The following is a 13720-nucleotide window of genomic DNA, read 5'->3' as shown; positions in this document are numbered from 1 at the left end:
AGGTGGCCAGTGCTGAGGAATATGAAGGAGCTGAGGGGATTCCTAGGACTGACAGGATACTACAGGAGATTTGCGGAGGGATACAACATCATAGCATGGTCGCTCACAGAGCAATTGAAGAAAGACGGATTCCTATGGGGGGAGACGGCTACGGCAGCCTTTGAGTGCTTGAAAAAGGCTATGACTACGATACCGGCCTTAGCCTTGCCAGACTTAACTCACGTCTTCATAGTGGAGACAGATGCTTCTGGGTAAGAGTTGGGGTGGTGCTTATGCAGAATCATCGAACCATTGCCTATTACAACCAGGTGTTGACTGCTACAGCTAGGCTGAAATTTGTCTATGAGCGGGAGTTGATAGCCATCGTTTTATCCATCCAAAAGTGGCGGCCCTACCTACTGGATAGGCATTTCATTATCATGACAGACCAGCAAAGCCTGAAATACTTGTTGGAGCAGTAGATGGTGACAGATGAGCATCAAAGGTGGTTGTCCAAATTGCTGTGATATGATTTCGAAATCCAGTACAAGCAAGAATTAGATAACAAGGCGGCAAATGCCTTGTCCAAATGCATGGGGGAGTTACAGGCGATGGCAGTGTCTATCCCATTGATGTTAGATTGGGAGGCCATCAAGGAGGAGAGTGACAGGGATGAGGAGTTGGAAAATATTAGGGTCGACTTACTGAGAGAATGGAGTAGTACTCTTTGGAAGGGGGAGAGGCTACTGTATCAGGGAAGGTTTGTGATGCACAGGACATCAATTCACATTCTACACTTGCTTCAGGAGTTCTGTGGGAGTGCATTTGGGGGTCACTCAAGGGTACAGAAGACCTACATGAGGCTAGCCTCGGAGTTGTACTAGAAGGGAATGCATAAGGATGTGGAAGAGATGGTGTCCGAATGTGAGATATGTCAGAGAAATAAGTATTTGGCCATGTCAACAGGATGACCTCTACAGCCATTGGCTTTACCAGATCGAGTATGGGAGAAGGTATCTATGGACTTCATAGATGGGTTGCCCCGTTCAGAAGGTTTCACGATAATTTTGGTAGTAGTGGATAGATTAAGCAAGAATGCTCACTTCATTCCCCTACGACATCCTTACACGGCAGTGAAAGTAGCATCAGCCTTCATCATAGAGGTAGTTATATTGCATGAGGTACCAGAGGCGATAGCATCCGACAGGGATAAGGTGTTCCCCAGCCATTTTTTAAGGGAGCTATTCAGATTGCAGGGAACAGTTTTGAAAAAGACCACCGCCTACCACCCACAGACGGATGGCCAAACAAAAGTGATCAATAGGAGCTTGGAGACCTATCTCAAATGCTTTGTGTCAGAGACACCCAGGATATGAGCTAAGTGGTTATCTAGGGCTAAGTATTGGTAAAACATCTTTTATCATTTTGCTTCTCATATGGCCCCGTTTAAGGTGTTGTACGGAAGGGACCCACTTCACTTGGTGCACTTTGGGAGAAGCAGCACTCCAATTTCTTTAGTGGAGGAATATTTGCAAGAGAGGGACAGCATGTTAGAAGAGTTGAAGAAGCATCTGTTGAGAGCCCAACAGATTATGAAGAAACAAGCTGATGGACAAAGGAGGGACATCCATTTCGAAGTAAGAGAGACTGTGTTTTTTAAGCTCCGACCATACTGGCAGAAGACTATTGCCAACAGAATGAATGAGAAGCTTACCCCATGATATTTTGGACCATTTGAAGTTTTGGAGAAGAATGGAAAGGTAGCATATAACTGAAATTGCTAGCCACAACAACCATACATCCTGTTTTTCATGTTTCATAACTTAGAAGGGCAATTGGGGAGCATGCCATGAGTTCTGAAATACACTGTTTGACTTACAAGGGGTACGCCAAGGAGGGGGAGTAAAGGAGGTATTAATCAAGTGGAATGATCTTCCAGATTATGAGGCGATATGGGAGCCCTTATGAGAGGGTAAAACATCAGTTTCCCTCTTTCCACCTTGAGGACAAGGAGGTTCTTTGGGAAGGCGGTATTGTTGAGTCGATTACTGAACCGACTCAATCGGCCCCACATTGGTCGGCCCTAGTCTACAGGAGGCGGGGTTTGCCGCCCAAGTCATGGGCCACACAGGGCTAATTAAGGGAGGCGGCTAGGTTAGGAGGGAAAGGATATTTAAATTCAATTAAATTAAGCTTTAAATAGGCATGAGAGGTTAGGGTTAGGGTTTATGCATGATTTTAGTTGTTTTCTTGGAGTTTTTCCTTGGCGTCTTGGGCTCTAGACTCATCGTCTAGAGATTGGAAGAGAATGATCCTCCTCTCGAATTGAAGTTCAATTATATCTTTGCTTTATGTTTGCTTTGCTTTGATTTCCTAATAAAATCTACTGTTTTGGGTTGATTTCGTTGGCGTTCTTGTGTTCTTTCTCGTTGTTTTTACCAATTTATCGTTAGGGTTGCTTGCGAACTCAAGTATTTTTATCACTATCCAAAGACAAGCCATTTTAATTGGCCTTCGACTGAATCTCATCAAGTCCTCAATCATCCCAAGCATCCTGATGAAAAATTCAAAGCTAATTTAAATTGGTACCTTGAGAAAATAAAAAGTATGAAGTTAACTCTGTCCAATCACTCCAATCTAAACTCTACGAATCTCAGTCTCCCCCTCCTTGTGTACCTGTGCCCTTGTACAATGATGAAGTTAATCTTGAGCTTAAATTTATATCTGAGATAAATTTGAGCTAGAATTTGCACAGGCGTTCTTATTATAGGTTAATATTGCATATATGTTGAAGAGCCTTCAATCTCTAATATTACTCCACAACCTATACAAATAAAGACACGAGCTATTACCTAGCTACTATTGCTGCTATTAGTTGACCTAGCCTTTCCACAACTTCCATCTTTAGATTATCAAGATATGGGTGTTCATAAACAGAGGTATAATGGAAAGAGATACACAGATTGCCCAGCAAAAGTTAAAATCATTATAAAGAATATCACTAAGTTCCTAATATTATTACTGAACTATTCAACCAAACAACTTGACTTTATTGCAACCCCTTTTTTTTAAACTTTATTGCCACCCCATTTCAAGACATCTGATTCATAATAGGTCAAGCAGTGTAGCTTCAGAACCTCCATATTTCTCACGTATTCTTCAGTCATTAAATCCCATTGGTCGATAATAGTTAATCACTTCCTCTCCACGACCATTGATTAAAATGCTTACATACTTGCGGGTATGGTTAGAGTTGCAGACAAGCCAATTCTACCTCCATTACCAAAGTCACCTTCCAACTCCTCATAGAAGAGTTGTTTTTTTTTTTTTTTTTTTTTTTTTTAAATGAGAATTTGACTTTTAATAGAACACAATGGAGAAAAAGGATTCATGTAGCCGACCCCACGTAGTGGGATAAAGGCTTGATGTTGTTGTCATGCAAATATATCCACTTTTGACAATTTGGAAACAAAATGCAATAGAAGCCCATTAATAAGTTCAGAGAATGAAGAAAAAGAAAATCCGAAATAGATAGAGGAAGAATACCACTCTCATCTATTTCATCTATTATCAAAAACGTGTTGTTAAGGTTCTTATCCTCAACAACTCCTAAATGAGTACTGTTATACAGATCGGAATGCATGCCTTGATTAGGAGTCAAACAAAGATTTCAGCTTAGGGGAACAAAATCTTTGATTTTCTTTTAAAAAGGCAAAACAAAAGTTCAAAAACCTGCCACAAGGGTACACAAGCAAAGACCATATCATCAGCATCAAAATCATTAGCCTCATCCCAAATATTTTGGGTCGCAAAATAAAATTACTGTCCTGTAGCACCACTCCAGGCCTTTAGAGGTAAAAGCAACATTAGATAAGAAACAAGATCAAATAGCAATAACAATGTAAATGATATTTTCTTAGGCTTCGTTTGGGACGGCTTTCTTGCTGCTTCTAAAAACAGCTTTCTAGTACAAAAATTTTAATTTTTGTACTAGAAAGCTTTTTTAAGAAGCAGTAAAAAAGCCGTACCAATCGAGGCCTTAGTAAACTTAATCAACGATGCAATAAACATACTGTGGGCTCACAGAAACAATGAATCAGGGGGAGAGTCGATATTTTTAATTCTCTTTGTTGTACCATCAAGAAATAAACAGCTGACAGTTAAGTGTCATAATAAATTCAATGATGTATAACTGTTAAGAAAGTCCGCTTTTGAGGGGAAGCAAGCATGGCTTATAGTATGCCAGAAACCAATCCGAGAAAGGGGCTTCCTAATGGTTTCCACTTGAACCTACATTACAATCCTTCTTGTTTTCAGTTTTCAACCAGAACAGCCAACACAAGAATTCTGACCATTTGGTCAGAAGTTTCAACAGAAACAGTAGCGTTTTGGCCAGCTTTTGCTGTCAACAGCAAAGAAAAACAAAGTTTTTACCACTAGATGAATGTCTCAGATAAACTTGTTCCTTCAATGTTAATAAGAACAACTACCTGCTAATTCTAGCAAGCCATATAAGCCATTGTTACTCATTTAAATTTAGGAAAATAATAATGCCATTAAAAAAAAAGATAATGAAACGCTGACTTGTCATGTTAGACGGGTATTCATAAGGTAACTGATGAGGACATCAGCCAGAGATTTCGACATGTGTACCATCAACGGAATCGTAGATCGACGGCTACGTTTCGAAGCCTTTTGTTTATTTTGCATTTAAGTTTTCCTATTTTACCCCCATGGATAGTGAGTTCTTATTGTAGTCCCGAGGGCATTTGAGTCTTTCTTCTTTTCTTTATTATTGAGGCCTGTATATAGAGGTCTTTTGCTTTGTATGAGAGATGATGAATTAATAAAATTTTCAGATTTTGAGTTCTTGTTTGTGAGCTCTTGAGAGGAGAGGTGAAGCCTAGGAGAGGCTCAAACAAAGCACCCAACAGCCCCTTCAGGTGAGCTTTTGGTTTTCTCTATTTTTCTTTTCTTTTCTTGACCTTCCTCCCAAACCTGCCACCACCCATAGGCCTCCCTCCTTGCCGCCGGCCAAAGGCCTCCCTAGCCTTTTCCATTCCCCCCATAACCCGCCGGCCCAATCCCTATCATCCCAAGCTGCCGGCAAACCCAATCCACCCCTCCCTTTTCCTACCCGACGCCACCCTTACCCCTTCCCCCATTGCCGCCGGTCCAAACCCCATCTCCACCGCCATAATGATGAGTCCAATCATCATAATTACTTCCCAAAATTACTTCAAGCAAGAAATGAAAGAATTTAAAATTGTTTGAAATTCAAGTTTGAATTTCAAATACTTTCCTTAATTACAAATTCTAATTTAAGAAAGTTCCTAAATCTAGGTCTAATTTAAATTTAAATTAGATTTGATTGAATGTCCCACTTCCTAAATTAAATAGCTTGTTTTGGAAGCTTTTAATTTCTCCCCAAAATCCCTCTTCCTCACTCGATATGCTGCCCCCCCCCCTGCCCATGCCGCCTGTCTCTCCATTTAAACCAAAACTTCTAATTAAATTCTCCCCACTTAATATCCCTAAACCGCCATCCCCTCCTATAGCCCAATTTAGGGATAATTTTAAATTTCAAAATTAGTCCTTCCCTGTCTATAAAATCTGAAATTAATATTCAGATTTTCCAAAAGCTATTCATCTCCACTTCCCTTACAAATTCTAAAGAGCAACCCCCCCCCCCAACCCTAGCCGAAATTCCCATCTTCTCCAAAGTCCCTCCCCTTATGTCCTCCAAAACAAATCCTCTCAAGGATCAAGTCCGACAAGCCAACGTCGCCTCCTTGAATGGCCGATCCGATCACGGATTTGCATACAACTCTCAAAGACAAATCAACATTCTTCAATCGTCCTTCTTTGATCCCCACTGGGAATTCGAAGATTTTGTGGAAAGCTACGTGGATCGCATACTCTATCATCTTGCCGAGACGATCGACGAACAACAACCAACAGGACAATGGCAAATCATCAGACGACCATCAAATTCCCCTCCTCCGGCTACTTCTCCGGCAAACAATACCTTAAGCATCACTTGTCTCGTGGTAGCATCACTAGGGCTACTTTTAATCTTTCTCCGCTAAACACCACTTTCAGAAACGAGAGTGAGGAAACTCAAAGTGAACATTTCTAATTGTTAAACCGTGGATTTTTGTTATTCATTTCTGTTAGTTTTACTTATTTATTTTGTTGTTATTTGCAACTATCCTTTTAATCTTGTTTGTAACCGTATGCTATTACATAACTTCTAATTGAAAATTCAGAAATCTAACTTGGTGAAACATACGGTTCACAATTGGCAAAGTTTTGTTCAAATTATTATTAATTTCGCAAAGCAATTCTTGTTTTCATACATGTTTCACATCAATAACGTTGGTACTAAACTATTAAAGAGAATTGGAAATAAAAAAAATAACATAATTTGCATGTTATCAAACCCTTTTAATATTATTTTTTTTCTTGCAAGGTATTATTAATAATATTACTATATTGCATATGATTTCTTATCTATAGAGTTAATAACTTAATGGTGAACTTGAACCCCTCAATTTTAAATTTTAGTTATTACTTTTAATTCAAAATTAAAAACACACATACTGTGAAAGTAATATTTAATACTTGTTAATTTGCATCAAAAAGAAATAACAAATAATATTTGAAACTAAGCACTGAAACCTACAAAACTAAGAAAATAAATAAAAATGATAAGACTGAAACAAACTTTAGTTTTAAAACATTAAAAACAATAACTGCCAATTGGCTAAAATGCTAAATCAGACATATTTTTGGGAGCCGAAAGCATAATTATTTACAAAATTAACACCTCAGTTTTCAAAATGAACAACCAAATCAGTCTATTTACACATGCTACTACCAACACATTGAGAACTTAATGTAATTAAAAAAATAAGAGTAGGGGATTTGTCGTGCTCTTGGAGATTTAAGTGATATTATCATAAATGATATTAGGGTTAAAAATAGGCAAGATTTTGATATTATGTATGGAATTACCACTTTCCTTATTTTCATCCCAAAAATATATCAATAATTTCTTTCCAATGAGAGTTGTGAGCACAAAAATAAAAACATAGTGAAAGTTTGTGCGGCTTAATATAATATCAACAAACGTTTTTGAATAACTAAATAACAGTAAAAAAAAGAGAGATATTACTTAAATAAGCTAAAAATTATATAGCCATAAACAGCCACGAGTAAAAACTATAAAGTTCCTCAAGTTAAATCAAAATGAGTGCCCCAAGAGAGGGGGTGGGCAAAATTAGGTTGTCCCTGTAGAAGAACCTAGAGTCAAAAGTATGAATTCAAGAACCAACATTTTTTTTGCTAATCAGGGATAAAGTCACATATATTAACTCACCCCAAGAACCCACAATTGCACTTTGTGCACTACACTTTAAGATGCGGCAAAGATAAAACTTCATGAAAATGTTCTAGAACCAAACAAGCCCAGAGAATTTGATGTGGCAAGAGGAAACGTGAAGTGACAGCATTGTAATCCCAACAAACTCTTGTATTCCTATATGATCAATTAGACACATAGATAGTTTAATTTTTAGGGATTGTTTTAATATTGCAAGAGGGAATCGAATTCAATCACACTAACTGAAAAAAAATAATAATAAATGAGAAAAGGACCAAAATGATCCCTTGACGTATTATGAAAGATTAAAATAATCCCCAATTATATTAAAAGATCATTTTGGTCCCTAAACTCCTTAAAGCGGAACCAAAATAATCCCACAATAGGACTATTTTGATTCTTTTTTAAAAGCTTGATTGCCTAAAATGATCATTTAATATAATTGGTGATCATTTTAGCCCTTCTTAAAAAGCTAAAGGATCATTTTGGTTATTTTCTCTAAAAATAATTAAATGAAAAATGCATGCAAAATTTTACTATCCACAATGATCAAACCTTTGAAGGAGTATTAGTTATAGTGCAAACAGGATACGTCTTTGGAGTTGGTTTTCCCTGACACTCGTAGCATTCTGTTTTACCTTTGACATGGACAGTTACCTGCAATATGGTTGGAAGAAAATAAATATATTAAGATAACTATGAGGAATAAATAAAGGTTCATCTAAGTGTAGACTTGTAGAATTATAAATTTAATCTCAGAAAGACATTTCTTGTTAATCTCATCTCAGAAATAACGAGATCAAATCTATAAGCTGATTATTCAGAAATTTATATAAAATATAAAATGGAAAATTGACGTTTCTGCACAGGAAGATATGGTGTGCATTTGTCGAGACACTACAATAGCAAGAGGAAAGGAGAAAAGTCATGGGCTACAAAAATAATCATAAACACATGTCCCTTAAAATCCATAGAGATAAACCAATGTAGTTATACGCAAGAAATCCCTTCAATTCCAATTTAGTCACTCGACAATACATATTTAATTTTAATTTAGTCATTGAGGCACCATTTGGGATCAATTTGGTAATACATAGGAGAAATGTGATTAAATTGGTTACATATTAATAGTTGGGGGATTAGTTTCAGTTATTTCCCTATCATTAATCAATTAAAGGCCCTATCTAAGAATGAAGCATTTTAAGTAGTTACTCAAACTTCTTTTGTTTAACCCCATGAGCCTATAGAGGTTATTGATCTTAAAATATCAGGTAAATCAAGTATTGAAAAATCAAGTGTTGAAAGTCAAATGGTATTAGACATACGACTTGGATGGCAATCACATAAGTGCACTCAGCCTTAACTGAAGAAGAAAATCTTCAATGAGCAAAATCTTAAATATTTCATTTTATTGAGTCTTATTATATATGACATAAAGTTTATGAAACAACTAAGTGCACACACACGAGGGTTATATTTATGTTATGCTTTGCTTAAAATAAAAAAATAGTGATTAATTAAATAATTTAACATAAATTTTTAAATTAAAATTGCAAAATTAATTATATTGTTCAACATGAGTTGGACCATACGATAAATTATAATTAGACCAATGAGGCATTTGATATTTTTTGATGCCCCAGCCTCTCTGCATGATTCGTAGAGAGTATAAAGGATTAAGTTCTAAGGTAAATTTTTGGAAGGTAGGTTAATTAGAGATAAGGAGGATTAAGTTCTAAAGGTAAATTTTTGGAAGGCGGATTGATTAAGATAAGATACTACCCAGATATTTCATTTTCATTTAGTGAAGACTTTAAGATCTGAGTTCAAATTTCTCATCGGCGTCCAATGATTAATTACCCTTCTGGTAATGAGAGAGCACTTTCGATTAAGACTACTCATTAAATAGGCACTTAGTACTTGGCATATAATAACAGTAGTTTTAATATTTAAGAATAGAAATTTACCACCACCACCACAACAACAACAACATCATCATCAAGCATTTATCCCACTATGTGGGTGGGTGGAATAATGATGAACCCAATCAAGATCTCACAATTTCGTTGTCATGGTCTCAATGATCCTTGCCAGGAGTCATGAGTTGCTTCGTCCAACGGTATCTCATGAACTTGGATGAATGTCTGTTTAAGAGATAAATCCAATTTAATCTTAAATAACATAATACAAGGTTGTGAAAATTGTGCTGAACAACAAACCTGAATAAGGAGAGGTTTACTGTTTGATGGTTAGATTGGGGTTGAACCGGATGATGTAATAAATATTAAAATTATTCAGAAATAATATAAATTACGTGATAATTATTTTTTTTTAAATGAATACATGACTCCTTTGATTAAAGCTCATGAACAAGCTCGATTAAGGCTTAATATAAAGCTCGTTACAAAGCTCAATTGACCATTAATGTGAATATAAGTATATGCATAGTACAAATATAATTATATGCATATTAAAAACTTTTAAAATACAAAAGTTTAATAATATAAATATAATGTTTAATAAGAATATGATATAATATTTAATATAATAGATTAGAAATGATATTTCTTTATTATATTTAAATGAGAATTTGACTCTTAACAAGCACAATGGAGAAAAAGAATTCATGTAGCCGACCCCACATAGTGAGATAAAGGATAAATGTTGTTTTTGTTGTTGCAAAATATATATTTTTAATTTTTATAAATTATACATATTCTCAAACCAAATTCGCAGCCCAAGCCAATTTCACAATTTAACTCTCATCCAAAATTCTCGCTATTTTTAAGTCCTGCATCGTAGAAGAATTTTAAATGGTTATCTTTATATAGAATAAAACAAAAACTACAAGCAACAAACAAAGTTGCATGAAGCTATATATTCTGGTTAAATTTATTTGTAGCATTTAAATAGATATTTAGAATTTAAATTTTTAATAAAATAAAATTTAAATATTAAATTTTTATCAAAAAGAAAAATAATTTTATTGAATAGGCTGGTTCAGCTAAATCATACTATTTTGACGATTTTTAGATTCAACCAGCGGCTCAACCGATTCGCATCAGTTCAATGCGAATCCAATTTGCCAGCCTAATCGGACCAACAACTTGACCAATTCACGACCGAACCGACCTGTCTGATCCGGTCTTCAAAACGCTAACAGAAAGCGTTGTGCCCTATCAAGTCTACCATATGATTCATTACTCAAAAAGGATTAGGCATTGGTTAGCATGCAAGCGTTGGCCGTAATCGAAATATAGTGGTGCTTATATAGTTATATGCAACAAAATCACCCCGTTAGAGAGCCCTGATCGTAACCGTTCATTATACGGAGTCATTGGGCCAAACCATCGGTTATAGTAAATGTATCACATCCTTACTGGCGGAAGATTATTTAAGAATGAATTTGCATCCACGTGACGAGGTAGATGAATTCAAGAATAATTTCATCTTAACAAGAGTGAATGTCAATTTGAAAATATCACTAAGTTTTATTCTAGATGGGATATTCACTCTTTTTAAGCTGAAATTATTCTTAAATCTATCTATCTCATCAAACGGTTTTCTATCTCTTCTTCTCTCTCCATGATTCCCAACCCACATGTATCTTTCTTCTCTTAAATTAATGTTAGTCATAAGTTGTGTCGTGTCTTGTTCTAATATAATTTGTAAGTGATTTCTATTAGAAGTTGAAAGCTTTGTTGTGTTCTGTTTAGTGTTTGTATTTGTCATATTGAAAGGAATGTCTTTTTTTATTGTAATTCTGATTTGTGTTTGGTGTTTTTTTTTTCTTTTGCATACCTAGTGTTCGCTTACTTGGCTTATGATTCCTGGGTTGCACCATTATTGAAAGAGTCAATAGATCAAATTAGTACTTTTATATAGTCGGTGACTATTTTGATCCTTCAAAAAAAATTTACGAGATCAATTCAATCTTTTTCACAAAACTAATATAATAAAAGAATCTATATGTTCATCTTCTGAGGAGGAAGAGAAAAGTCTAATGTATAAATAACCAACATACGGCAAGCACATATACATGTGGAGTACATGCATATGCATACCATATTAATCTTTTCTCAACTATTTTTGAATTTTTCTCCATTCATTTATGGTGGGTACAAACATAAGTGAAAACTTTTGTTTACACGGAAAAGTAAATTTGAGAAATCTCAAAATTGTATGCCAAGTGATGAAGTTTCTACTTAGATCAAAGAATCTTCAAAAAAAAAAAACTAAGTTAAGACACCAAATAAAAGCAAGATATCATTCACCTCACCTGCCCTAAAAAACCAGTTGTTCCACTTTCAATTAAAGGGACCTCCGCAGCTAAGCATAGACGATTGACATGTCTTCGGGCATCTAAGTTATCAAGTCCATTCACGACCACACTAAATTGCTTGAAAAATTCAATATTGAACTCAGGATTTTTGACATTTGCATGGTATGGTTTTATGTTTATGTGAGGCCTAAATTTAAGGACAGCATCTCGAGCAACCTGATAAGCATAGCATGAATAAAAATATAAGATCTGCATCATTGACATGGAAAGGATCATGAAATAATAATTTAGCAAACTGTAAAGAAACATACCTTAGCCTTTGATTGGCCCACATGACACTGGCGGAACAAAAATTGCCTATTTAGATTGCTCACTTCAATTGTGTCCATGTCAATCTGGAAGAATCAGAAGTTTAAAGGATTGCTAAATGTTTAAGAAAATGCACATCTAATGAATAGAGATAAAACACACTCATGTTCTCCCGAGCACAGAAATACATATAGAACAGGAATTTCATGCAACAAAAACCATAAATTCAGGATCTGTCCGAGAAAAAGTGAATAAAATTAACGTTACACAGTAACCTTGAGCAAAGAAAATAAAGAGCTATGTCGCACAACTCTCATGATTTTGCAAACTTATGCTATAAGACACAATGACAACATTTTTTTATGATATCCCAGCATTTTGTAATAAGATGCAAACACATTCAGGAGAAAACTCTAGACAAATTTAAGCTATTATTATACATCAAACAAATCTTCCTTTGCATCCCACTGTCTTCTGCTAGTGATCTAACATAAAAATATACAATCATCCGGCAGAAAGAGCATAGAAAATACATTATTTCACGACTTCATAAAGACAGAGGATTCCTCTAACTTTAATCACAAAGTAAAGGATATGATTACATAACAGAACACAAAAAATTAAAATGGATAAGTGGATGAACTTCAGAATTTTTCAGTGAAGTGACTGAAATCCCATCTATCGCGACAGAAAAATTATTAGGTGCGGAGTGCAGACGGGGTGAGAACCGTCTGCACAGACACAGAGTACCGAGCGGTACCCAGCGGTACCGAGTGGTACCGAACACTGTTTTATACTAGTGTGCAGACGGTTCTTCCGTCCGCACTCCGTACCTAATAATTTCTCTGTTCGCGACAAGCCCTAAAAAGTAGAGAGCAATGCAAGCCCACGTCAAACCAACTGTTACTCTACTGACAAACTGCACTATGCAACAGCTCGTTTTTTCTCTTCTTGCTAGCAACGGCTAATATCACAAACTCCATTTCAAGCATTAATTAAAGACATAAATCTTCGATTTCCAAAACTTCGACGCAAAAAACAAATCCACAGCATGCAAATGGAACTGAAGCAAACAGGCACGTAGAACCCTAACGCATTATAAGTCCCAAACGCCACTCCCACCGACAAGCAGACAAAAGCACAGTAAAACCCTAACAAGAAAAAAAAAGGAATCAGCCAACCAATCTTACGATGTGTATATCTTCGAAGCCCGACAAAGCAAGCGTCTTGAGCAGCTCGCAGCCGATCCCGCCCGCCCCCACCATCAGCACCTTCGCCCTCTGAAAACACATCTCCAAACCTCAGCAAAGAGCCGACTAACCAAGCCACCAAAAAAGCGACAACAACAACACACAGAAGCTCATACCTTGACCGCCTCCATGTCCGAGCCCGGTGCCATGCTGGAGCTCGATGAGAGAAATACAGATCAGAGTTCCCGGCGCGCGTCAAAGCATAGTAGACGAAGAGGACTTCTCCTGCTCCTTGGACTCACGAGGGACCGGTAACCGAAGCGACTTGGACGAAAGGGTTTTCTTCTCAGTTTTACCCCTACGGCTCCTTCCCTCTTAAATAATTATTTATATATAAATGGGTGATTGGGTGTGGGCCCGATGGAATTTATTTAAACTGAAAATCGCACTGCCTCCCGCTTTTAGTGGGATCGTCCCCTCCATTCTACGTGGGTGAATTTGTTCTTTTTTTTGTGTATATACATATTATTTTTAGATTTTAATATTTATATGTAATATTTTAATAATTTAATTATA

At 36.2% G+C, this 13720-nt stretch overlaps 1 protein-coding gene across 1 annotated transcript in view; it reads right to left on the bottom strand.

Annotated features, from left to right (window-relative positions):
• Nucleotides 1-13515, bottom strand: part of LOC110113772 (SUMO-activating enzyme subunit 2) — a 29346-nt gene extending 15831 nt beyond the window's left edge. Inside the window, exons 1-5 of the mRNA XM_020846458.2 lie at nt 13321-13515; nt 13145-13234; nt 11957-12040; nt 11643-11861; nt 7919-8020 (exon numbers count right to left, since the gene is read on the bottom strand). Coding sequence (XP_020702117.1) covers nt 7919-8020; nt 11643-11861; nt 11957-12040; nt 13145-13234; nt 13321-13353 — 528 coding nt within the window. The 5' untranslated portion in view covers nt 13354-13515. The remainder of the gene's footprint in view (nt 1-7918; nt 8021-11642; nt 11862-11956; nt 12041-13144; nt 13235-13320) is intronic.
• Between the last annotated feature and the right edge of the window lie 205 nt (nt 13516-13720).

The sequence above is a fragment of the Dendrobium catenatum genome, unplaced genomic scaffold (genome assembly GCF_001605985.2).
Source record: "Dendrobium catenatum unplaced genomic scaffold, ASM160598v2 fragScaff_scaffold_1117, whole genome shotgun sequence".
Taxonomy (NCBI): domain Eukaryota; kingdom Viridiplantae; phylum Streptophyta; class Magnoliopsida; order Asparagales; family Orchidaceae; genus Dendrobium; species Dendrobium catenatum.
The sequence above is the reverse complement of the archived record's forward strand: the minus strand, read 5'-3'. Positions and strand labels throughout refer to the sequence as shown.